Genomic DNA, 26348 nt, shown 5'->3' with positions numbered 1-26348 from the left:
AAATCTGTCATATCACTAGACAAATGTAATTTCTTACTATATCTAAATATGGATCCTTATATTTACAGATATTTATGCCAGTCGCCATTCAAAAAGAAGCTTCTTTTGCAACAGATGGAAACTATTACAGAGTTCCACAACTGGTCGCACATAGAGATAAGTGTCTGTGAGATGTCCAGCCCTAAGTGAACATCTACAGTGGAACCTCTACACCTAAGGCTCATGAAACATAGGGGAACAGGAGGTAGAGAGAATACTAATGCATCTCTCCACTCTCATCAGCAATGCTTCCTCATGCATTGAACACAATGAACACAGAAAGCCATAACTGGCCAAACTGTAGAGAATAATAGAGTGCAGAATGTAGGTCCCGGACAGGACTCTTACATTAAACTTCACCTGCTCAGGACTCAGGGACCATTTTGGAAGAGGGAGTGGAAAGATTGTAAGAATCAGGAGAGGAGGTACATGTCCTTAAGGAAACAAAGTCTTACAGGCTGAGCCATCTCTCCAGCCCCCAAGTTGATCATATATATATATAACAAAGATGCACTTCCTCTTGCGGTGTCTCCATCACCGTATGAGTGTATTGCCTGCATGTATGTGAGTGTACCTGTGTCATACAATGCCACAGAGGTCAAAAGAAGGCTTCAGATTCCCCTGGAACTGGAGTTAGGGACAATTCGTAGCTGCCATATTGGTGCTGGGAATCAAACCGGGGTCCTCTGTAAGAGCAATCAGTGCCCTTAACCTCTGAGCCATCTCTCCAGCACCCCCAAATTGATCTTTTTTAAATGAGTGATGCTAGACAGGCTGAACAGGCTCCAGTGGATGAACTCACACCAAGGAACATCTGGATTCACAAATTTGACTCAATAGGCCTTAACATATATGACAACATATATGAAGTCCTGTGGGTGGGCTATTGGGGGTTACAAACAGAGAAGGAGGGCTAAATATGATTAAAATGTATGAAATCCAGGGGCTGGAGAGATGGCTCAGTGGTTAAGAATACTGATTGTTCTTGCAGAAGACCTGGGTTTGGATCCCAGCACCCACATGGCAGCTAGCAACTGTCCCTAATTCCAGTTCCAGGGAATCCGATAGCATCTTCTGTCCTCAGCGGGCATTGTATGACACAGGTGCACTTACAGACATGCAGGCATAACACTCATACACACAAAATAAAAATAATATAATAAAAAAGCAAGAAATCCACAAAAATTCAATTAAAAAATTTTTTTAATGTGTATGAGTGTTTTGTCTGTCTGTATCTAAGTGCACCCATGTCATGCAATGCCTGCAGAGCCCAGAAGAGGGTGTCAGATCCCCTGGAACTGGAATTACAGACAGTTGTTAACTGTCATGTGGGTACTGGGAACTGAACCTGGTCCTCTACAAAAGCAGCCAGTGCTCTTAACCACTGAACCATTTCTCCAGCCCCCTCACCATATTTTTTTTTTTTAGTATTTATTTACTTGTATGTGTGTGGTCATGTGTGTCATGGCCTGAGTGTGGAGGTCAAAGGACAACTTTTCATTTCTCTTTATCATGCAGGTTCTGAATTCAGGGGTCAAATCAGGTCTTAAGGCTTGGCAGCAATCATCTTTACCTGCTGAACCATTTTGCCAGCCTCTCCTTTTTTTCAAAACCCAAAATGTGTTTATTGGGATGCTTTCTCACTCACCTTGGTTCAGGGTACTTTTAGTGCTGCATCTTCCAAAAGGAACATCCTTCTGTAAGCCCTGCTTTTCCGCCTGTAGGCTGACAGAGGACAGAGGAACAGCCAACACACAAGACTACCGTTTGTGCACGGATAAAGACCGTGCTGATTTTATAGCATCCTGGCCATTTCACATCCATGAAGTAGGAATTGGTCTCTGCACCAGGCGCTTCTTCTTGTGTTTCCTCTTCTCTTCTGGAGAGGGATGAAGGAGATCCTTTGCGAGAGGCATGTTCTCGTTGGGAGGTCCTCACCACCGGAAAGGGCCACTCCTTTTTAAAAAAAATATTTTTATTGGGGCTGGAGAGATGGCTCAGCGGTTAAGAGCACTGACTGCTCTTGCAGAGGACCACGGTTAGATTCCCAGGACCCACATGGCGGCTACGAACCGTCCTTAACTCCAGTTCCAGGGGAATCTGAACCCCTCTTCTGACCTCTGAGGCACTGCAGGACACGGGTGCACTCACATACATGCAGGCAATACACGCATACACATAAAATAAAAATAATAAAATATGTGTATGCGTGTATTGCCTGCATGTAGGTCAGTGTACCCGTGTCGTGCAATGCCCTCGGAGGATAGAAGAGGCCATTGGATCCCCTGGAGATGGAGTTACGGACAGTTGTTAGCTGCCATGTAGGTGCTGGGATTCAAACCCGGGTCTTCTGCAAGAACAGTGTTCTTAACCGCTAAGCCATCTCTCCAGCCCCATGCCCTCCTTTTAAAAAAAAAATTTTTTTTTTTAATTAAAAAATATTTTATCCAGGTGCTGCTGCCCCAGCGGCCGAGCTCGGCTGGCATGAGCATGTGGGTTCCGGCAGAGCCATGGCCAGCACCGTGGTAGCTGTTGGACTGACCATCGCTGCTGCGGATTTTGCAGGCCGTTTCATCCTGCAAGCCATGAAGCATGTGGAGCCTCAAGTAAAATAAATTTTCCAAAGTCTTCCAAAATCTGCCTTCAGTGGTGGCTACTACAGAGGTGGATTTGAATCCAAAATGACGAAACAGGAGGCAGCATTAATACTAGGTGTGAGCCCTACTGCCAATAAAGGGCAGATTAGAGCTGCTCATTGATGAATAATGCTCTTAAACCATCCAGACAAAGGAGACTCTCCTTACATAACAGCCAAAATCAATGAAGCTAAAGATTTACTAGAAGGTCAAGCTAAAAACGGAAGTAACTATGAATTTCAAATTACAATTAAGACTGTATATGAATATCAATTTTTGTAATAAAATGCTTTAGAGCTACAAAAAAAATTATGTGTCCCTGAAAGTGCCCAGAGTCCAGAAGATAGTGGCAGATCCCCTGGAGTGAAGTTACAGGCAGTTGTGGGCTGCCTGATGAGGATGCTAAGAACTAAACCCAAGTCCTTTGCTAGAGCAACAGGTGCACTTAACCTCTGAGCCATCTGTTCAGGCCCCCTCCCCCCATCTTTTCTTTGGCTTTTTGGATGCAGAATTTCATGCAGCCCAAACTGCAAACTCCCTAAGTAACAGAGGATGGTCTTAAACTTCTGTTCCACCCTGCTTATAGGAATGAATTCAGCCCCACACTGCTATTTTATGTCTCTAAACTTACAGCAGAACTCAAACCTAGGTTTAGAGCACTGGCTATTGTTAAAGCAGAAATGATTACAGGCACAGACAACATAAGGCACAAGCAAAACCAGACTCTGGGGAAGGTATGTTTATGTATACTCCCTCCTAGATCTCTCTCTCTCTCTCTCATCACGATCTCACTCTCTCTTTTTTTTTTAAGTCTTTTTTGAGACAGGGTCTCCCTGTAGCCCCAGCTGTCCTGGAACTCACTATGTAGACCAGGCTGGCCTTGAACGCACAGAGATCCGCCTGCCTCTGCCTCCCGAGTGCTGGGATTAAAGGCGTGCGCCACCATGCCCAGCTGCACCAATTCTTTTAAAACTAGCCTACCTCCATATCTCCATGAGTTCAAGGCCAGCTTGGTCTACCTAGTGAGTTCTAGGACAGCTGGGGCTACAAGGAGACCCTCTCTCAAAAAAGACAAACTAGCTCACCTCAAAAGACTGTGAGACCCCCCCCCCCAACCAATGAGGAAGAGACACAGTGCTTTTTGATTAGGTATGAAAACCCATCAGACTTCCAGCTTGGGTTTGCTTGTTCCAGCTGAATGATGAAACAGCCTTTTGAAAAAGTAAAAGCTATCTTGCTGAATTACTTCCACTTTGTCCAAGCGTTTTATGTGCAGTATTGGTGGGGTCCTTGGACATCAGATTTTATTTCTAACACAAAATTAATCAGAAACCACCCAATTACCATCTTATCTAGCAGTTATGGCAAAGTCATGCTATAGTATCCACTCAGTGAACCTCCATTTTCATTCTGTTCTCTATTGATCACAGGTGTGGCTGGACATCTTTTAAAGAGATTTTCCACATCTGAGGCAATATACAGTCAGTCCTGTTTCCAATGTCAAAATTTGATCATTATCTGTCAGGCTCCTCTGTCCCAAGAATACTGATAGATTATCTAAGGTCCTCTAATGAGACACATCCATGTGAGCCTTTGAATCTGCATGGCTTAGGGATTGTGGGCAGGGAAGGTCACTTTCTTGTGCAGAAGTGAGTTGCCATTAACAGGAGCTGTTATAGATAACTCTAAATTCTGACTTGCAGTATTTGGTGGCAGTAATTTGCTTCCTCCTTCCCCCTCTCCCTCTCCCTCCTCCTCTTTCCTCCTTCCTCCTCTTCCTCCTTCTTTTGAAACAGGGTCTCCCTGTAGCCCCAGCTGGTCTGGAACTCACTATGTAGACCAGGCTGGCCTTGAACTAAAAAAGATCTGCCTGCCTCTGCCTCCCGAGTACTGGGATTAAAGGCATGTGCCACTATGCCTGGCTCAGACTTCTTTTTATAGCTGTTTTTCTCATCATGTCACATCATCCCTATGGCTTATTATTATTTGCCTGCCAGATAATTTTGTAAGCTACCTCATACTCTAAACAGATGCTTTTTGTTTAAACCAGCCTATGTAAAAATCTGTGTACATCAACACTCCTGACTGGTTCATTCACTGTTATAGAGGATGCTACAGTCAACTGCTCTAGGAAGTATTTCTTCCCTTTCATTCTTGTGCTTCTCAAATTTCTGACATTTATGTACCTGTAACCCTAGCTCTGGGGTTGGAGGAGGCAGAGACATGAGGATCCCTTGGACTTACTGGCCACCAGCCTAGCTCCAGGTGCAGTGAGAGACCCTGGCAGAGAGTGATCTAGCAGAATACTCAATGCCCTCCTTTGGCTTCTGCATGCACATTTGCAGCACACATATATACCACATTTCCCCCCAACAAGAAATCAAAGAAACTCCTGAAGGAATCCCAAGAGAACACAGCTAAATTAAAGAAGTCCATACAAGTTATGAAAGAATTTATTAAAAGGCTATACTTTACTGTGTAATCAACTCTACCTATATATATTCTATACTACATTTTCTGTATCTCTTCTGAATTCTTGGGATCACAAGGACTGGGAAGGTGAGGGGGAGTCCTGCACAAAATCATAGTAACACCTTGACTTTTATTTATTATCCTTTATTTTTACCTTCTCAGACAGTTCAGATTCTGTAGCCTTAGAACTCGAGTTCCTGTCTCAGTGCCTCAAGTGCTGAGATTACAGACATGTGCCACTATTTCTAGCTCCGTTTGATTTTTAGAATCGGGTGTGGATATATTGTCCTTATTTCTGTCTAGACTATTGAATCATAATCTCTAGAAGAGGAATTAGGTAATCTACATCATTTGAAATAAATATTGTCAGCTGAGTTTTGACAGGGTAAGTTTCTGAACGGTAACTCAGAGTTAAGTAGCCTCTATTAAGGTCGAGAAGCTGTGAAAGTTGAAGGTCATTTACTACCCTTACACTCATTCACTTAAATAGATATTTATTGGGTTACTCGCCATGTGCTCCACTCTGTGTGAAATGAGGTCAAAAAAGACTCAGGCCGGGCGGGCGTGGTGGCGCACGCCTGTAGTCCCAGCACTTGGGAGGCAGAGGCAGGCGGATCTCTGTGAGTTCAAGGCCAGCTTGGTCTACATAGTGAGTTCCAGGACAGCTGGGGCGACAGGAAGACCCTGTCTCAAAAACAAAAAAAAACAAAAAACAACCAACCAACCAAACAAAAAAAGACTCGGGCTCTTAGAAGCTTCCCAAGCTGGCCCTCATCCCAGGTGTCAGAAATATGCAACTAGGTGTCAGAAATGCAAATTAGGGGTTAGGGTGGGTGGAGATACCATTAAAAAAACTGCTACTGAGGACTTTTGGGGGAGAGGGTTTGGCTCTGGTAGGTCAGGCAGTACAGGGTCCACAGAGCGGATACTGGAGGGCCAAGGACTGAAGCCTCGGACCCCATCCCTGGCGCCAGTTAATTTCCTTTCAGAATTCCCTTCTGAAGTCCCTTCTTGGAGAAGGGATGAGTGACACCCGAGCGCGAAACAGGGTCTCCTCACACGGCCCAGAGCTCTCTGCATCAGCGTCCGGGCCGCCTCTGCCTCTCAGACCCCGAGACCTTCCCTCCCGCCCGGACCTAGCACTAGCCGTAGCAGATGGCCATCCCAAACACGGCCTCAGTCCCCTCCTCAGGAACTACAATACCCATGAGCCTTCGGGGCACTGGTGCATTGTGGGACGGCACGTCTTCCGACTTTGTCTCTCAGCCCCTGAGGCGGAATTGTGGATATTCTCCGTCCTTCCCCGCCTGGAGACAGTAGCGTCCTCCTCTTCCGGATATCAGTGGCTATGGCCATAAAAACTGGCGGATAGAGGGGCCTAGACTTGCTCTCCTGGTCTTATTTCCGCCGGAAGTAATCTGCAGACGCTAGTGCCCTTCCTCAGTTGCACGCGCCGGCTCCCAGTGTCTAGTACTCGGTCCCCGTCGCCGAGTACTACCACAATGGCGGCCGCCACCCTCCTGAGAGCAACGCCCCGCTTCAGCGGTGAGGAGGCGGGGAGGGCGAAGGCAACCCGGAGACCTGAGGGGCGTCGAGGGAGTGGGTTCGGATCCTCGCCCTGACTCCAAGCCGCTTTCCAGCAGGTCTTTGCGCCAGTCCGACTCCAGTGTTGCAAGGTCGGCTGCAGCCGCTGAAGGCCCGGGCATTGCCCATCTTGTGCCGCGGCCTGGCGGTGGAGGCCAAGAAGACCTACGTGCGCGACAAACCCCATGTGAATGTGGGTACCATCGGCCATGTGGACCACGGCAAGACCACACTGACCGCGGCCATCACCAAAAGTGAGTGCCTGGAGGTGGGTGCGTCCTGTCTGCTGGAGGACCGAGCCGGGAGGTGCGGCCAGTTGGGTGTCTGCTGTCCGCTGGAGTTGAGTGTGCACCAGGAGACGGCTCAGACAGGGCTAGTTTGCAAGATGCAAGAGACAGGTTTCCCCGAACGTGAAGAGCGTTGATGGGCACAAACGGAAGACTGCATGGCTCCCTTCTAGCCGTGTGCAATAGCCTGATCTGGAAGGAGAGGCTGTCCCAGTACTAATTATCCCTCCACCCCCAAAGTTATCTCTTCTGGAAGAATTGGGGATTTTAGAGGGAGGGGCGTAAAGCTGTATACTTACAGATTGTGTTTATGTGGGACGGACCCAGACATGTGGCCTGAGCCTAGCTTCTGGCTATGAACTTAAACTGACAGGTGTGTTCTGTCCCCTTTGTCAGTTCTAGCAGAAGGAGGTGGGGCTAAATTCAAGAAGTACGAGGAGATAGACAATGCTCCTGAGGAGCGAGCTCGAGGTATCACCATCAACGCAGCCCATGTGGAGTATAGCACTGCAGCCCGCCACTATGCCCACACAGACTGCCCTGGTCATGCAGATTATGTTAAGGTGAGGGTTGCTGGGGACAGCCAGAACCTGGTTCCCCTCGGTTGAGGGGGAGGAGGTGAAGATAGTGATGGTGTTTGGATATGCAGTCAAGGATTTGCTATGACTGTGGATGGTAAGGAGATGGCAGTGGGTGGAAGGCAGCGACAGCGACGGTTCTTCGTAGCTGCTGTAGCTAGATGGATGCATAAAGAAGGCCTTGAACCAGGCTATTTCTTCCCCTCCCACCCAGAATATGATCACAGGCACTGCCCCTCTGGATGGCTGCATCCTGGTGGTGGCAGCTAATGATGGCCCCATGCCCCAGACCCGAGAGCACTTACTACTGGCTAAACAGGTACTGTGTGTGGTCTGAGTGAAAATGGAAAGGGAAAGTGGGAAGTTGGGTGAATTGGGAAACATCTCAGCCCCCTTTCCACCTACAGATTGGAGTAGAGCATGTTGTGGTATATGTGAACAAGGCAGATGCTGTCCAGGACTCAGAGATGGTGGAGCTAGTAGAGCTAGAGATCCGGGAATTGCTTACTGAGTTTGGATATAAAGGAGAAGAGACTCCAGTTATCATTGGCTCTGCTCTCTGTGCCCTTGAGGTGAGGAAAGATCAGGCAGGGGCTGCTGCTGGTAGGATGATGTAGAGCTTTGCTTATGTACCTAGAGTCTAGCCTTCAGTGAGAGCAGAAAACTCAGTCCCATTTCCCAACAGCAAGGTGATCCTGAGCTAGGTGTGAAGTCAGTACAGAAGCTGCTGGATGCTGTGGACACTTATATCCCAGTGCCCACCCGGGACCTGGAGAAGCCCTTTCTGCTGCCTGTAGAGTCAGTTTACTCTATTCCTGGTGAGGACTGTGCTCATTTAACCCCTCCCCATAGCGGCCACCAAACCTGGGGTCCCTGATGACCTGTCCTATTTCCTCCCAGGCCGGGGTACAGTGGTTACAGGAACACTAGAGCGTGGTATTTTGAAGAAGGGAGACGAGTGTGAGTTGCTGGGACATAACAAGAACATTCGCACTGTGGTGACAGGTATAGGAAGGAAACCTTGGGGCCCGGGCTAGCTCCAGAATGACCTTCCCCCCTGTACATGTGCCTTCCCTCTGCCTCAGCCCACTTCCTCCTCTTTTTCCTCCTAGGCATTGAGATGTTCCACAAGAGCCTAGAGAGGGCTGAGGCAGGGGATAACTTGGGGGCTCTGGTCCGAGGCTTGAAGCGGGAGGATCTGAGGCGTGGTTTGGTCATGGTCAAGCCAGGCTCTATCCAGCCCCACCAGAAGGTGGAGGCCCAGGTGAGAGCTCCAGGTGGTGGTATGCAGGGCTGAGCCAAGTTGTCCCTTGCAGTATTCCAGCCAACCTGATCACCCTTATTGCCCCTCCAGGTTTACATCCTCAGCAAGGAGGAAGGTGGCCGCCACAAGCCTTTTGTGTCCCATTTCATGCCTGTCATGTTCTCCTTGACTTGGGACATGGCCTGTCGTGTCATCTTGCCTCCAGAGAAGGTATGATGGGGCTGGGGGATATGAAGGAGTTGAGTGCTCTACCTGGGCATTCTGTTCAAAGATGGAGCATGGCATACTGCGCCCTTTCCTTGGGTTGAGAGAGGCTGACTGCTGCCTGTAGAAGTGAGTCCAGCAGGAAGAAGCTTGTGGCAATAGGGATATGGGTCTTCACCTTTCCGTAGGCCAGATTAAGTTAAAAGCTTAGCTGCACTATCATTACCCAGAGAAACATGCCCTAGAAAAGGGTGTCTGTTTAATTCCTGTCCTGTTGGCTAAAACTGCAATCTCAAATTCCTCGTCAGTTCCTCCCTTTTTCTTGCTTCTTACATGGGCCCGGTAACTGGGAGGGATGAAGCTGTTCTGACTCTTCAGTCTCCTGCATTTTCCTAGGCTGTCAACAGTCACTAAACAAAGGTGTCCTGATGCCTGTTCTGGTCCTTCTCCCCTGCCCCACTAGGAACTTGCCATGCCTGGAGAGGACCTGAAGCTTAATCTTATCTTGCGGCAGCCCATGATCTTAGAGAAAGGCCAGCGTTTCACTCTGCGAGATGGCAACAAGACTATTGGCACTGGCCTTGTCACTGACACACCAGCCATGACCGAGGAGGAGAAGAACCTCAAGTGGAGTTGAGTCTGGACCTCTGCTCAGGTTGTTGAGCTTAGGGTGGACACAAACAGGCTGCAACCAAGCAGAGTACTAGATGGACATTTGCCCTGCTCACAAGGGGGTGGCCTCCCAGGTGAGGCAAATAAACTATTCTGTGAATAACTGGACCCGTGTTTTGTCTTGTGTAAGTGGAGGAACATGGAAGTCACCCAGGACAAATGAGTTGTGTGACATCCCAAGGCCATTTGAGTTTCTCTGGCATACAGGCTAGACAAACTCAGCCTCTTCAGAGCCATCATCAGTGCTGTGACAGCTTGAGAAAAAGTATCTAGTCCAGGGAGCAAAATGGCTACAGTGATGTGTTACTTTCCTGGACTGGAAAAAAATGGTTATCGCTTGGAGCCACAATGGCTCACCTCAGATGCTATTCCTTTTTTTCCTCTCCAGTGCCTACAGTTTGTGTCTGGCTTCCATGTTAATCTGTAGATCTAGCACTCAGTACTGTCATCTGTCCTGTGTGCTTGACAGCTCATCACTGTTTTCAAGTAGAGATGAGGCTAACAGTGAGTTTAGGGTGGTAAGAGTACAGCTCAGTGGTAGAGCATTTGCCCAGCTGGGTTTAATCTCCAGCACCATATACACAAAACTTTCACTGGGATGAAAAGATTAAAAAAAAAACAAACCCAGGTACGATAGCACATGCCTATAATTCCAGAACTTGAAAGGTAGAGGGAGAAAGTACAAGGCCAGACCTCAAAATAAAACAACAAAAACCCCAAAAAGGCTGGGTGTGATGGTACAGCCTTTAATCCTAGCAGAACAAGCATACCTGCTTGGGACAGCCTGGTCTACATACTGAGTTTCAGGCTAATCGGGGTTACATAGTAAGACATGTCTCAAAAACAAAAATCACTCAGTAAAGATTGTATCCTAATTATACCTGGTGAAGTGAAAGTTCTTGGGCCCAATCTGACAGCTGGCTTAAACAGAAAACTTGGGGGCTAGAGAGATGGCTCAGTGGTTAAGAACACTGGCTGTTCTTGCAGAAGACCCAGCTTCATATCCTAGCCCCCACATGGCAGCTAACAACTATCTGTAACTCTAGTTCCAGGGGATTTGACAAGTCTGTTCTTCTGTCCTCCTTGGGCATTGCACAACATGGGTGCACTTACATACGTGCAGGCAATACACACATAAAACAGAAAACTTGCCATGTGTGGTGGTACCTGCCTTTAATCCTAACTTTCGGGAGACTGAGGCAGGCAGATCAAGGCCAGCCTGGTCTACATAGTTCCAGGAAACAGAAAACCTGATCTGACCACAACGTTGTGAACAAAACAGGTTAAGTTTCCTATTATGCTCTGCCATTAAGGAAAGGTATACATAAGGAAAAAAGCAAACAGCACCATCCATGACAAAAGGTTTGTTTTCCTAGTGCTTTGGTTTGAGACAGCCTCACCTTGTAACCTTGGCTGGCCTGAACTCAAGAGGTCCACCTGCCTTTGCCTCCCAAATACTAGGCCTTTACTAGTGTTCCAAGATTGACGATTTCACAGGACAGTTCCTGATTTCATGAAAGCTAAGCTGTCTTCCAAGTCAGATTTCTACCCAAGGGTGACAAATCCAATCTTCCCATAGTGTCAAAGAACAGCAGTACCTACCAGTACCACCCTCCACATTACTATAGGTACCTTTACCTCCATCTGCATATCTCAAACCAACAGAAGGCTTCCCAGCTTCCACTTCCTCCCCTGCCTGACTCTAGCCTTAAGGGCCTTTTTCCTTGGAATGCCAATCCTGCCATGCCAGATTCTGGGGATTCTTCCCATCTCTTCCTGACCTCTTGGAAACAAATTTTTAGGTATGGTCCAAGGTAGGAAATCTTACAAGCCATTACCACCATCCCCATATTCAGTGTCCTGGGAGAGTATGTTAAAGCCAAGGTCAGGTTACAGAATTCCAAACTGAAGAGATGGCTCAAAGGTTAAGAGCACTGGCTGTTCTTGCAAAGGAACTGGGTTTCACTTTCAGTAACCACATGGTGGGTAACCATCTAGTTCCGGGTTCCAGGGGATCTGACACCTGGCCTCCATAGGTTTGCACACAGAGATACAAGCCAAACACTCGTAAAACAAATTTTTTAAAAATCAAAACTGCCTCCTTGAGCATCTCCTTTGAAGGCTGACTTTACACTCTACCAATCTTGCCTTCAACTAGCAGCTTCACCCCTTCTAGGTCTCACCCACACCCAAGACCTTAGCTGTGTACCAGGTGGCCCAAGTCCAATGGCCACAAATACTAAAACCATATTCAACAAAGAACAGAATTCCCCAGATGTACATACAGTACACTCCTATCACTAACTCTGGAACTCACCTTCATCTTAGGTCCAAAGAAACTGGCTTCATTTTTACGAGGAGAAAATAAGTGACAAAACCTATCACTAACTCTGGAACTCACCTTCATCTTAGGTCCAAAGAAACTGGCTTCATTTTTACGAGGAGAAAATAAGTGACAAAAGTCTCATTAAGCTTGATAATTACCCCCATTAGTCTTCAAAAAGCAAAAGGCAGGAAGGTTAAGTTAGTTTAAAATTTTATTTTTATTAATTTTTTTGATATTTTTATGTAATAAAAAGTAAAAGTCCTTGAGGCATCTGTCTGTCTGTCTCTCACGCAGGACACTCAAGTTAATAGGGAAGAACAGGGGGCCCAAGTCTGAGGTTATAAATAATAGAAAATAAAAGATCTTCCGTCTCCAGCGGGGTAATAGATGAAAGGATGGGAGGGGCAAGACTGGGTGGGACCCCGAAGGGGCAGAGCAGGAACCTCCCCACCCCCGCTGGACCCTAGCCCTGCCCACTTCAAGGACCCCTCCCATTCAAGGTGCTTGGTAGGAATTCCCCAGCTCCCCCAGGGAAAGGGGTTTGGGGGGAGAGGGGCTGGGACTGGTCCGAGCTGCTGGGGGAAGAGACATAGATCACTCTTCCCTCCACTCATGGAGGTCTCAGGTCGCGGCCAGGACAATCTTCAGTTCCCCGGGGGATGGAAGGGGAGCTGCTGGGAGGGATGAGATTGAACTGGTTGGAGGGGAAAGAGAAGAGAGCAGGAGCATTAGAACCCGAGCAGCTGTCCCTCTGTCAATGCGTCCAGGGGGCATGGGGGTGTGGGGAGGAGCGGCCTCCTCCAGGTGTCTCAGGGGGCTGTCAGAAGCACAGGTCAATCGCTGTTTCCCAGTAGGCCAGAGCCCTTACTCAGGTGCCCAGCTCAGCCCCCCACGCCCCAGTCTGGCCCTGTCTGCTGCGCTGACCTTACCTCGGCTAAGTCAGGAGACAGTCGGGGTCACTGAGAGCTGGGGAGGCAGTGGGGAGGGGGGCTGCTGGATCACAACTGAGCGAGGACGGAGGGAAGCAAAGGACAGAGCCAGGAGCAAGCCCCTGGCGGCGGCGACTGTGGCTTCTGCCCACCCTACATACTTCACAGACAGGTGCGGGTCGGCGGGCGCCCTCTGGGACAGCCCTGCCTCCAAGACCCCTCAATCCCCACCCAGAACCCGTGCATCCTGCCCCACCTGCAGCCCCTCAGCTCTTCCATGCCAAATTCCCCCAGCTAACGAGAACTCACGAATCCTGTCATCGGCTCCTCCTGGAAATCCAGGCGCCTGGCCAGGCTGCTCACCTTGGGGGTGTCCGATGTAGGGGTAGGGTGAGGGTGTGGAAGCTGAGAGTGCAGGCACCCCACTCGGGGGCACCGCGCCTTGGGGGGGCCCCCCATGGCCCTGGGGGGGGTGCAGCAGCATCACCTGGGGCGGGTGGGGAGCCCCAGGGTGTGGGGGCGGGGCTGCTGTGACTCCAGTTTGGACATGGGCCTGCAGAAAGAATAAAGCTTTGAGTACCCATTTTGGAAGTTCTGAGAACTCCCTGTCAGAGTGGCCCTGCCAAAGGGCACAAGGCACTCTGGAATGGGACCAGCCCCACAACTCACATGTTCTGACAATGATGTTTAAGAAGCCAGTCTATGGTTCCTACCTGGGTAACATGGGCCATGTTGGTGAAGCCGTGGGGCAGCTGCTGGTGGGGATGGATGGCATACACAGCAGCTGGCTGGGGAAAGCTGCTCTGAGGGGACTGAGCAGAAGGTCCCGGTGGTAGAGAAGGCGGTGTGCCTGTCAGGGCCCCTGGATGGTACAGATTCTGTTGTGGTTGTCCACTGCCCAGGTGTGGGGCCTGCCCCGCCTGGTGCTGTCAAGTGGAAAAAGAAGCCTGAGTACCACCCACAATGTTACCAGGCCAACCGCCACCTCACCCTCACCCCTCATCTCCCTGCTAGAAAATGACCCAGCTCTGTTCATCTTCCAGCTCCCCATTCTGCTCCAATCACAAAGACCTCCCACACGCTCCCCAACATAAGAGGCACCTGGACGGGACTAGGAGCCGCATGCTGGGATTGCGGCTGGCTCCCAGTAGGCGTGGTGGCTGGCTGCGGCTGGTGGCCATGGAGCTGCGTGGCATGGTGTGGATAGGACTGGTGAACAGTGGCTGCAGCAGGGAGGAGAGACCCAGTGTTGAGCACGCCAAATGGACAGAGGCACACAGCATAGTGACGAGGCGGGGGCCCTGGAACTCACCATAGAGGGCTTGGGGGGTAGGCTGCTCTGCAGAGGGGTACTGAGGGGTAGAGGATGACACAATGGCCTGAGGATGGCTACCCGACGTCAACATTCGTGGGTTACTTTGAAGCATAGGGGCAAACACCGGCTGCAAGAGACAGGGAGCAAAGTGGTCACAGAGAAGCCTGTCCCAGGAGCCAACACATGCACAGCACCGCCTGAACCTCAGCAGTTCTCTTAGATCACTCCAGAGCGAAAAACAGACACAAGAGTTCAATGCCTTGGCTGGAGGCATTAAATCCAAAGACAACCAACCAAGTCTGTTGATACTGCCAATCCCACACCTGCTCCCCTACCCCAATACCACTGCCTCCCTCCCTCAGGTTGCGTCTCAAAGATGGAAAAGCTGAGCTTCATGGTGAGGGTTCTATACTGTACTTCCCCCTCTTATGCCCTTGGTCACCTGTGAAGGGTAGTGTGCCATAGGCTGCATCATGGCAGGCTGGCCTGGGAACTGCTGCGGGTTGTAGGGGATGTAGGAAGAGTAGGGTGTGGCAGCCACCAGGGGTGGGCCAGCAGCAGCAGCAGCTGCCTGCATCATCGGAGGGGCTGAGGCTGGCTGGTGTTGGTCCGAGCGCTGGGGAGGAAGGGAGCCTGCGAGTGGGGGGTAAACAGCGCAGAGCTCAAGCTCCATCTGCCAGGAGGCACTAGGCAGCCCCAACTGCCCCTCCCAACCCTGCTCACCTTTTGCACCCCGGTACTTGCCCTGCTGCCCAGGCACCGAATTGGATACAGGATACGGATACATTTGAGGCGCCTAGGGACAAGAATAACAGAGGCTCAATAGACTGCTCACCAATATCCAGAAAATGACTAAAGTGGAACCCAGCCCTTCTCTTGGGCTTACACCCAGCCTACCTGCACAGCTGGTCCCATGTGGATCTGAGGTATATAGGAGATGTACTGGGGGCTGTAAAGCCCACTCTGGCCTGCTGTCAGCACCGGTATGGAAGGTGTTGAATGAGTACGGGGCCCTGGTGAAGTTGGGGTACTAGTGGATTTGTTCTGTATGAGACAAGAGAAAACATTTATTTCTGTACTCCACCTCCACACCAGCCCTTTTAAATTAACAGCTAGTATTCATGGAGTGCTGTGCCAAATACATTCTGCACTTTTCCTTAGTTAAGCCTTACAGCAAATCATGAGAGAGGCATTCTCAAATTACAGGAGAGCAAACAGGTAGAAAGCCTTAAAAGGCTTGTCTGGCCAGGCAGGGCAGCGCACGCCTGTAATCCCAGCACTTAGGAGGCAGAGGCAGTAGGATCTCTGTGAGTTCAAGGCCAGCCTGGTCTACACAGTGAGTTCCAGGACAGCTGGGGCTACAGGGGAGACCCAGTCTCAAAAAGACCAAAAAAAAAAAAAAAAAAAAAGTGTGTCTAAAATTAAAAAACACCTTAAAAAACAAGCACAAACACAATGAGGATGCCTGTAAGGACCAAAAAAAAAAAAAAAAAAAAAGGCTTGTCTGAAATTCAGAAACCCTGTAAGCATACAGGTTCAAGCCAAGTCAGGTGGTTCAAGTGAAGTTCATGGTACTTCATGCAGATATTCAACATGCCAAATACTAAAAAACAAAGAAGACTGTTGGACTCAACCACACCCCTTACCACCCAACCTTGTAGACTTCACTGTTTGCCTTAAACCAGACCACCTGCTGTCATGCATAGACTACTCTAGTACCTCATCATACTACAGGACAGTCTGCTGTAGTGATGGTGAAGTGCTCTCCTGCAACTGTGCTACACTCAAGACGCCCTCATGAAAACCCAAGTCCACATTCGCCCGTCCCATCTCACCACAGACAGCAGAGGCTTTGTGGGATTGAACTCCTTGGCATTGGGGTTCAACGTTGACTTCTTTACTTGTCTGTAAAAGAAAATAAAGCCAGGTCTTGGGGCATGCCCTTCACCAACTAATATCCACCAGAGCTCCTCACTCCCTACCGCCACTACCACTTACTCAGCAACAGGACCCTCATCTTTGTCATCTCCCTTGATGAGGCCCACTGGGGGGCTACCAGTTTGGCTGGGGCAAGGTGGTGGGGGCTGCTCTGGCCCCTCAGTGCCCCCTACTGCTGCCAGGGGTGGTTTGTCTTCCTTATCTGATATGGATTCTGTCTTGGAGGAGACTGGAGACCCCATGGGCTCTGAGGTCAGTAGGCCATCCACCTCCTTCTCCTTTCCTTTGGCCTCTTCTTTTAAGATCCGGGAAGGAAAGGGATCCAGGCTGGTCTCAGGGGAGCTACTAGGTTGGAGCTAGAAGAGATAAACCACATACCATATTGTCGGGTCCAGACCCCAGACCATACCACCTTCTCCCTTCATCCTTGCTTGAGCTCACCTTTCTCATCCACTTGGCCCTAACACCCCCATGTTCCGCTAATATCCTGGCTTCTTTCTCTGCTTCACTCACCTTAAACTGGGCTCCAAACTTCCTCAGTTCTTCCAGTTGAAATCGCTTCTGTTCATTCTGAAGGCCAGGGACTATGAGAAAACAAAGAAGAAAAAAAAAAATGAAAATACATTTCTTACAGAAAGGTAGTCACACAAGGGCTACTGGAGGACAAGAAATGAAAGAAGACTGAGTTGTTCTTGAGAATCTTATCCATATTTTCAAAGTGATACTCCCCAAAGCAAGATGGTATTAAGACCCCAACAGAGTAAAAGAATCACCCTTACCTTTCCCAGCTATCCGGGCCAGCTCTTGGGGCTCCAGAGTCCTACCAGGCTCCTTAATTGGGAGTTCTTTCACTGAGGAGAGAGAGAGATGCTTTATGCCCTACTTATTCAGAAACACACATACAGCTCTCAACCATATACCTGGCTCTTACCATCTGTGGGGGCCAGGGAGATCTTTGGAGAAGCTGGGGAAATAGAGCCTGCTCCAGGATCCACGACTGATGATGTCACAGGGATGGAGGCAGAGGATGCCACTGCCGATCCAATGGGAGGCTCAGGACAGGAAGCTGAGACTGGGGCAGGGGCAGCAGACTTGGGAGAGCGTGGGGGGTACATCCGACCCACTGTAAGAAAAGGGAGAGCTATACAATGGTTACTGCTGGCCATTAAGTAGTGAATACAGGGGACTTATTCCCTGTAGCTCCAGCTGGCCTGTAACTCACTATGTAGACCACGCTGGCCTTGATCTCACAGAGACTGGCCTGCCTCTGCCTCCCAAATGCTGGGATTAAAGGTGTGCGTCACCACACTGGGCTGGGGAGATGGCTCAGTAGCTAAAAGCAATGGTTGTTCTTGCTTTCGATTCCCAGTACCCACATGATGGCTAACAATACTCTGTAACTCCGGTTCCAAGGGATCTGATGTCTTCTGACCCCCATGGGCACTGCAGACATGAGTGTACTTAATATTTATTGTAAGCAATACACTCAAACACAGAAAATTTAAAAAGAAAAAAAGTTATTTTTAAAAAACATAGTAGTAACAAGTCTAAAAAAAGTATCTGTCAGTTACAACCCATAGACTGATATAGGTCAAGATTTCCTCATGAAGGAAGCTGCAAAGCTGTTTCTCAAGAAGAGTAAATCTAAGACCCTACCCACATACCAAACATCTATCTTCAAACTGCCTCCCAGCATTTCAAGTACTTGATAAATTTACCTCCCTGTACAAATTTCTACCCATCTTTTCAGCCAGCCCCACTGAAGCTCTCTACCTGTAGGTGGTGGTGGAACAGAAACTTCTCCAGAAGGCCTATTGTTGGGTGAAGACAGAGACTTGGCACCTCTTAGAGGACGCTGTGCCTTGGGGGACATGCGGGAAGGGCCTATTTTTTTTTTCAAATGTGAAGAAAAAGAGACAGAGGACTTGGTATTATAACAGCACTGATTTTTCTGCCAACCCATCTAAAATCCTGCCCTTCCCGCCCTCTTCACCCCAAGTTTTTAATTTCATTACCTACCTCCATTAATACCACGAGCCTCAGATCCAGGGCCAGGGCTGCTATTGTCAAGATGGTGAGGGCCACGAGGTGGTAAAGAGCTAAGGCCAGGTCGCCCACCCCGAGAACTGCTGCATCGAACTCCTCCACGGGGACCTTCTCGAACTCGTTGAGGCAGAGGGATATACTTCCCCTCCCTGGGGAAAGACTCAAGTAAGGTCAGAGGCCTCCCAAACCCATTATTTATAACATGGGGCCTTTTCTTTCTAAAGCATCCCCACCCTGTATCTGACTCCAATTTTCACTATCAAGTCTGAATTCTGTCCCAGATCAGTATTTTTTGTCTATAGACTTTAGACCTTGTTATTCTACCCAGACCCAGTCAAACTGGCCACGTGTTCCAAAATTTTACCACGCCTTACCTATTGGAAAGAGGACCATGTCCAGTTGAAGCTTTTCGCAAGATACCAACTGAGCACATACAATTTCTTTTTGTGATAGAACTCTCTCTCTCTCTCCATCCATCCATCCATCCATCTGAATATGAAGAACTATATACTAGGAAATTTCCTTTCTAAATCCACTGTTACTCTTGCTGCACTAACTTCCTAGACTTTACACCTTAATACTGGGAACAACTGGGCATTAGCCTAAATCTATGATGGTGAAATTTAATAATACTGTACAAAGCTCTTGGCCCAGGCCTGGACCCTACTGAAATCCTCAAGTAGTCCTGGCTGGACCGATAACTACCTGGATGCCATGTTGGGGCTCTCCCGCCCTGACCCTTGCCGTTGAACTGCACTGTGTTTCTCTTCTTCAGTGCGCCCATCATCATTCTCCATAGCAATTCGTAGACGGTACTGGGGGCTTGATTCAATCTCTCGTGCCAGCTGGGCTGCACGCAGCTCCCGCTGCCGGAACTCTTCTGAGTTGTCCTTTTCTAGAGGCACCCTGAGAGTACACCCCAGTACAAAAAAACAAATGAGGAAAAAGGAAACCATTACCACTAATCCTAAACTAGTTCAGTTATATACATGGGTGTTTAATAACTGGTGTTTTTTCTTTTGTAGTATTGACTGAACTCGGGACCTCACACATGCTGGACAAGCGTCCCACCACTGAGCTAAATCACCAGTTCGGTTAGTATCCATTCAACAGGCAGCTACTAAGTCTCAGGAAAGCACCATGATACATTCTGAATGGTACTTCTGGGGCTTGCAAATTAGGATAGGCTGGTTGACCAATAAGCCCCCCAGGATCTGCTTGTTTCTGCTTCCCCAGCACTAAGATTAAAAGTATATGCCACCACATTTGGCTTTTTATGAGGTTGCTGAGGCTAAAACTCAGGTCCTTGTGCATAACACATACTTTACTGCTATTTTCCAGATCCTGAAAGTAACTAACTGTATCCACAGGGTGGCTTGGAATCAAAAAACCTTCAAGGAAGCAGTTCAGCAAACCAGGAAGGTCTATTTATAAACCTAGAAAAACATAAGTAAATCTAGTGTTTCAGCTCCAGATCTGTTCTCTAGGCCAGGCATAGTGGTGCAGGCCACTGATCCCAGCCAGCACTCAGGAGGCAGAGGCAGGCGGAACTCTGAGTTCAAGGACAGTCCGGTCTACATGAGTTCTAGGCCAGCTGGGGCTACAGGGAGACCCTGTCTCAAAAACACCAGAAAAAAACCAAACCAAAACAAAACAAAAAACCTCTCTCAGTGAGCTTTACCCCCAACCTGGGAATTTCCAAAACACTCACGTGTAAGATGACAGGCTGCTATCATAGGTGGTCTTCACACCATAGTTCTCCTCGTTGAATTTGAACATCTCATTGGGGTCCCATCCATTTGACTAAGGAGGGAACAGAAAGAATGTCTAACTCCCAACAAGAAAAGGAACATTTATGACAGGACATTTCTTTTTTTTTTTTTCGCTTTTTGTCTTTTTGAGACAGGGTCTCCCTGTAGCCCCAGCTGTCCTGGAACTATGTAGACCAGGCTGGTCTTGAACTCACAGAGATCCACCTGCCTCTGCCTCAAAGAGTGCTGGGATTAAAGGTGTGCGTCACCACGCCCGGCTGACAGGCATCTACATATATTTCTGTTCCACCAAGTTAAAAACTTAAAAAATGTCACAAAGAAGGAAAAACAAGAAATGTCTGGTAAGAGTATCAACTAGCTCTGTCAATGTGCAGCAACAAATATAGTTAAAAGCAACAAAGTAAAAAGTTTAAATACATGTGTGTGTGTGGGGGGGTGTGTGTGTAAATCGAACCAACCAAAACAAAAATGTATTCATTTATAAGATTTGTTTCAAGGCAGTCTAATGTGCCCCTGGCTGGCCTAGAACTTGCAAAATAGTGGAAGGCTTGCCTCCAAAACATTTTTAAAAAAATTTACATCTGGGGGTTCTGGAGAGATGGCTCAGCGGTTAAGAGCACTGACTGCTCTTGCAGAGGCCCGGGGTTCGATTCCCAGCACCCACATGGTGGCTACAAACCGTTCTTAACTCCAGTTCCAGGGGAATCTGAAGCCCTTTTCTGACCTAGGGGGTACACTTACATACAGCAGGCAATACACTCAGACACATTAAAAATAGAACCAATTAGTATTTTAAAAAATTCTACTGAGTAGCTCGGCATGGTGGTGCACACCTTTAATTCCAGCACTCGGGAGGCAGAGGCAGGCTGATCTGTGAGTTCAAGGCCAGCCTGGTCTAAATAGTGAGTTCCAGGACAGCTGGGGCTACAGGGAGACTCTGTCTCAAAAAGACCAAAAAACAAAAAAAAAAAGTCCATTGGGTGTGCGTATGTACACATGGCACAATATGCATGTAGAGGCCTGAGGACAACAGGAAGTCTGCTCTTTCCTACCATGTGGCTTCGTGGGAAGCACTTTTCCTACTGATCCATCAAAAAATAGTTGCTTTCCTGAAAAGACATGGGCCTACAAAACAAGTCTATATTCTGCCTTTCCCCCACTTTTTCTTTTTAAATTTTGCTGTATAGCCTACATGGGCATGGAACTCAAGGCCAGTGTATTACAGGTCTGGTCCACTATGCGTAGCTTATATTTTATTATAATGGAAAAATATCCGGGCATGGTGGCACATGCCTTTTATCCCAGCACTCGGGAGGCAGAGGCAGGCAGATCTCTGTGAGCTCAAGGCCAGCCTGGTCTACATCATGAGGGTCAGGCCAGCTGGGGCTACATGAAGACCCTGTCTCAAAAAAAAGGTCATTGGAAAAAAAAATTGCCAATTGCAAAAGATGGGAAAACTGGTACTTTGGTTTTACTACTTTCTACTTTCCTATTAGACCACCATACCAGAAAAATCCCCAATACTTTTCCACCCTGCTTTCCAAAAATCAACACTTGGTTCCAAGAACGGACCTCAATGTCAACAACCCACACTATGGCTATCCTAGTCTCAGGGAAGGAAACCATACCATATCAGAGTCCAGATCATAGTCATCACTGTTGCTGTCGCCACCCTCCCAGCGTTGAAGCACCTTTTCTTTGTGCTCTCCATTCACCTTTGAGTTCATGGCAATGGCTGAGTCAGTGAACTTGTCTGTGGGGCAGAGTTGAAGACCAGGGGTCAAGTGACATTTAACATCTTTCTTTCCTCTCATACTCATTCCCACCCCACTCCTCCATAAGTAGTTTAGAAACAAAAAGAAGTTTAAGAATTCCAGAATTCTCTGGGCGTGGTAGGGCATGCCTTTAATCCCAGCACTCAGGAGGCAGAGGCAAGCGGAAAGAATCCCAGAAATCCATTTTCTGTTTGTGTCAGAATTCACTCCACTACAGTAGTATAAAGATATTTTCAGGGCTGGAGAGATGGATGACTCAGCGGTTAAGAGCACTGACCGCTCTTGCAGAGGACCTGGGTTCGATTCCCAGCACCCACATGTTGGCTACGAACCGTCCTTAACTCCAGGTCCAGGGGAATCCGAAGCCCTCTTCCTGACCGGCACGGCATTGCACAACACCGGTGCACTCACATATATGCAGGAAATATACTCACACACGTAAAATTAAAAAAAAAAAAAAAATTTTCAGGGGCTTGGAGAGATGACTCAACAGTTCCGAGTACCCACATGACAGCTAACAATTGTCCATAGCTCCAGTTCCAAGGAATGGAACACCCTCTCCTGGCCTCCCTGGGCAGTGGACGCATGTGCACTTACATGCACATAAGTAAAACAGGCATAAAATAAAAAAATTAAATAAAAAGAAATTTCCAATGAAGGAAAAATTCAGCCATCTCCCTGTTTTTTAAAAAGGGTTCTGCAAGAAGGGAAGCAAGTCAACATAGTCTACCTGCACCAACTTCCCTCTACCCAAAATGAGCATAGCACAATACCTTTAGTAGCATAATTGAAGTCAACATTTCGGAAGTGGACAAGCATAACATCGCTTGGTTTAAACACCATGGTGTCTACAATGTCTTCCCGGCGAGGGCCACCAGCTGGCTCAGATGCTTTCCGGTGTACTGCATCTACAGCCAGTTCAAACTACAAAAGCCCATTCCCAACATTCCTGGGTCAGTATCAAGAAATGTGAAAGCAAAAATAACCATTTTTTTCCTTAACCTCTCCAAATCTTTCCCAACACCAGACTGTTGTGTTGCCTTGCCGCTTTCTCAACAGCTACCAAACTTAGCAAAAAAAACAAAAACCCTCAAAGTTACCAGGCTTAGTGGTACATGCCCTTAATCCCAAGGTAGAGGCAGCATGTCTGAGTTCAATGCCAGGCTGGTCTACATAGCAAGTTCCAAGCTAGGTCTACATAGTGAGACCCCGTCTTAAAAAAGCCAAAAAACCCCCAAGCATAGTGGTGTGGCGCATGAATGTATTCCCAGCACCCTGGAGGCAGAGGCACGCAGATCTCTTGAGCTCAAGGCCAACCTGGCCTACATAGCAAGCTGCAGGCCAGCTGGGGCTACAGGGAAACCCTGTTTCAAAGAAAAAACAAAAAACACAGGGACTAGAAAGATGGCTGACTGGCTAAGGCACTGGCTGCTCTTGCAGAGAACCAGTTCATTCCCAGCACCGAAACAGCTAACAACTGTCTGTAATTCCAGGTCCAAGGGATCCAACACCCACCCACTTTTGCCCTCCAGGGGCACTGCACGTACAGATGCTTACATAACTCAGGCATTAACACTCATACACATACAATTGGAAAAAGTTAAAAAAAAAAAAAACAAGAAACAACACATAAAACCCCAAACCTAAAAATTGCTATCACCCAACACACCCTCAATTTCATTCTTCTCATGTGCAGCATCAAAAATCAGCTAATTTGAGTGCACTAACCTTTGAGCTTAGAGTCTTAAAAATGCCCTCATACGTGGTGCCGTTTTTCACCTTTACATCACAAGTGGAACCCTATGAAGGTATGGGAAGTACAAGAGTCACTCCAGGCACCTGATACATATACATTACATTCCTCAAACACCCAAGGGATTAAGGCCCTAACTTACCACCACAGCTGTCAGGAAATGCAGCATCCTGGAGTTGTTATAGACACCTTCAAATACCTGTCAGTAACATAGGAAGGAGAAAGAAAGAAGGGAGCATCGGGTAAATGTCTCCTTTCTTTCTGGACTAACTGCCCCACATACTTGTCTTTGTATCTTATAGAAGGTACAAAAAAGCACTCACAGGTGACTGTGGGGGTCCCTTTCCCGTGCTCTGTCCCCTGTAAAAGAAACTATCTTTAATTAACAACAAATGCTAGAATCATGTACCATGCAAAGCTGCTGATTTAAGCTACAAGCCAAATTATCAGCAAGACTTTCAAACTCCCATTAGAGAGGAGTAGGCATTAAATGCCAATGAACATTTTCTCCAAATGCCAGTTTAGGAGAAAACCAAAAAAACAAAATACAAATCAACAACAGCTGTCAATTGCAATAGAACCTGACTTTTGCCCATGGGCCAGTGTTTCATGCTTCCAGTAAACCAAAACACACACAAAACCAATAACCCAATTCAGTTGTGAAGGTAAAGGTCAGGGATCACAGATGTAGCACTGCTTAGCTCAGACACATCACCACCCAAGCAGAAAAAAAATCATTTTCAGCAGCTTTATATCCCAAATCCCGGGAGGAGGGGGTATTCCCTCCACACCACACCCTTTCGCCCTAATTGCTCATTTGGCCTGTTACCCACGCTGAAGTAATCACCAATCGCCAGGTATCACTGCTCCTCGACGGCTGATGTAACCGGCAGTTGAGCACGGCGAGGAGGGGGCCGTTGGCGGGGCTGGGGGACAGCGCAGCCGCAAAAGCCATCCACCAGGAGGCCTCGCCCGGTCTGCGCCTGCGCATTAAAGCCCACCGCCCGCTTCACAATCTACCCCCCTAGCAGAAGCTACTGCGCCTGCGTGTACCGCCACTCTCAAACGCATTGACACACACAGAAACCGAGTGATATACCCATTTCTTACCCACCACCCACACCAGAGGGCCCTAAACCCTCCGTGCATACCCCCAGCCTCTGCCCGGCGTGTTACCCGAGTCAGCCAATGCCCGGGTCATAAGACAGTAACTGCGCGTACGTACGAGAAGGGAGCGCGCGCGCTCAGGTTCCCGGCCCGCAGTCCTCCCGGCAGCCGCTCCTTCCGCGCCCCCGCCCACCCGGCTCCCCTCCTACTGGCTGCAGGGGAAGAGGAGGGAACAATCCGCTCCCAAGTCCCTCCTTCCCTATTGGTCAAACTGTGGGCCGCGCGCCCCCCCTCCATTGGCTACGGCCAGAGACCCCTTCCCGCAGCTGACTCCCCATTGGCTGAAGCCGGGGACCGCGAGATCCTTCGTGGTAATGGAGCTGTGGACCCCATAACCTCCTCACCCCCCCCCGCAACACCCCTTTCCGACGGCGCTAGCGGGACGCGCCCCGCCTCCCCTCTGGGGCCCGGACCCCAAGCGGCGACTAGGCCCGGGAGCCGAGCGCCGCCACAGGCTGCCGAGGCCGACCTGTTGGCACCCCTAGGCGCCTTCCACGGGGCTGAAGCCGAGCCTGTTGGGGCTCCCCCGCCCGGAAGTTCCCCTCCTCACCTAGCGCTGCCAATGGCCACGGCCCCCGGCCGCTCTGGGTGCTGCGGTGGCGGCGCCAAGATGCCCTCGGCCGCCCGACGGAGTCCGCTCGCAGCCGCAGGCCCCAGGCACGGCGAGGCAGTCGGGGGAGGCCCCGGGGGAGCCGCGGCGGCGGCCAGCGGCCCCGGGAGCCCGCCGTTGGGAGGGCTGGTGCCCCCCGGAGGCCGACGGGCCACGGCCTGTTGCGTGGGGGGCGGCTGTTGGGGCTGGGACGTCTGTTGTGTCGGCTGAGGCTTCAACATGATGGCAGCGTCCGGAAGGGGAGTGAGGGAAGGGAAAGAGGGGCCGGGGCGCCGCTGGAGAGCGCGGGAAGCGAGAGGGACCGCGAAGCCGGGACCCGCCGTTGGCGGGCGGGGGGAGCCCCGCGGTGTCAGGGGTAGATCGAGAAGATCACGGCGCGAGGTAGCGCCGCGAGGCGGAAGGGGAGGGGGACCTCGCGGGCCGGAGGAAAGCAAGAGGGTGCGAGGCGGGCCTACGCGCGTGCGCGCCTCGGGGGGTGGGAGGAGGAGAGAGGGAGGAGCGCGGGGACGGGGGAGGGGCACGCCGCAGGCCCGGGAGCGCGCGGGCCGTCCGGTTTCGGGCGGGAGATCTCGGCGCTGGCCCCGGGGGTTGGGCCGGGAGCCGCGGGTACTCTCGGCGCCCCAGAGACTTGGGGTATCCTTGTCCCGAGCCCCCCGGAAGGCGGCCGTTCCTGTTGCTTCACAAAGCGTGCGAGGCACCGGGGGCGGGGCCACTGCGCGGAGAGGAAGAGCCGGCTGTTACGCCCACCCTCTCGCGGTACGTCACAGCGTCTCCGCGGTGGTGTGAGACGTTCTCCCGTAGCGTGAGGTTCTTCCGCCAGTCGGGGTTCCGTGGGCGGAGTCTCAAGTGCCAAAAAATCCCCCAGGACCGAACAAATGGAGCTGAGCTGAGGTTTCCTAAGGCGCTGCTCTCCTTAACTGCTTTAAGTGATTAGTTTGGGAGCGTTATCATTTTTTTTTTTTTTCGGTCTTTTTAGAGACA

At 49.5% G+C, this 26348-nt stretch overlaps 2 protein-coding genes across 24 annotated transcripts; one reads left to right on the top strand and one right to left on the bottom strand.

The window, feature by feature from the left end:
* Positions 1–6441: 6441 nt before the first annotated feature.
* On the top strand, positions 6442–9844 carry Tufm (Tu translation elongation factor, mitochondrial). Of its 2 annotated transcripts, none has more exons than XM_008823952.3 (10): positions 6442–6692; positions 6788–6985; positions 7415–7581; positions 7811–7915; positions 8004–8168; positions 8282–8414; positions 8497–8601; positions 8709–8860; positions 8951–9070; positions 9528–9844. In XM_008823952.3, exons 1-10 carry the CDS (start codon positions 6650–6652, stop codon positions 9699–9701), a joined length of 1362 nt encoding a protein of 453 aa, XP_008822174.1. In that variant the 5' UTR covers positions 6442–6649; the 3' UTR covers positions 9702–9844. The 2 variants fall into 2 exon arrangements, with proteins under 2 accessions (XP_008822174.1, XP_008822176.1); XM_008823954.3 differs by having other exon boundaries at positions 6791–6985; positions 9528–9837.
* Positions 9845–12255: 2411 nt separating this feature from the next.
* Positions 12256–25835, bottom strand: Atxn2l (ataxin 2 like). Of its 22 annotated transcripts, none has more exons than XM_017795801.2 (24): positions 25308–25835; positions 23914–23950; positions 23733–23789; positions 23566–23637; positions 22611–22761; positions 21691–21815; positions 20002–20093; positions 18996–19196; positions 18264–18439; positions 18018–18128; positions 17176–17385; positions 17024–17095; positions 16758–16828; positions 16305–16600; positions 16142–16211; positions 15204–15350; positions 15030–15102; positions 14749–14939; positions 14304–14433; positions 14093–14214; positions 13705–13917; positions 13301–13544; positions 12992–13151; positions 12261–12733 (listed from the first exon to the last, which is right to left on the bottom strand). In XM_017795801.2, the coding sequence occupies exons 1-23, from the start codon at positions 25586–25588 to the stop codon at positions 12997–12999; spliced, it is 3297 nt and encodes a 1098-aa protein (XP_017651290.1). In that variant the 5' UTR covers positions 25589–25835; the 3' UTR covers positions 12261–12733; positions 12992–12996. The 22 variants fall into 22 exon arrangements, 21 of the variants coding, with proteins under 21 accessions (XP_017651293.1, XP_008822167.1, XP_008822164.1 ...); XM_029559026.1 differs by having other exon boundaries at positions 12261–12756; positions 12992–13028; positions 25308–25834; XM_029559027.1 differs by having other exon boundaries at positions 12992–13028; positions 25308–25834.
* Positions 25836–26348: the final 513 nt, after the last annotated feature.

This window comes from Nannospalax galili, unplaced genomic scaffold (genome assembly GCF_000622305.1).
Source record: "Nannospalax galili isolate Female #2095 unplaced genomic scaffold, S.galili_v1.0 scaffold788, whole genome shotgun sequence".
NCBI classification, from domain to species: Eukaryota; Metazoa; Chordata; class Mammalia; order Rodentia; family Spalacidae; genus Nannospalax; species Nannospalax galili.
Note: the sequence above shows the minus strand (reverse complement) of the source record. Positions and strands in the feature narration are given on the sequence as shown.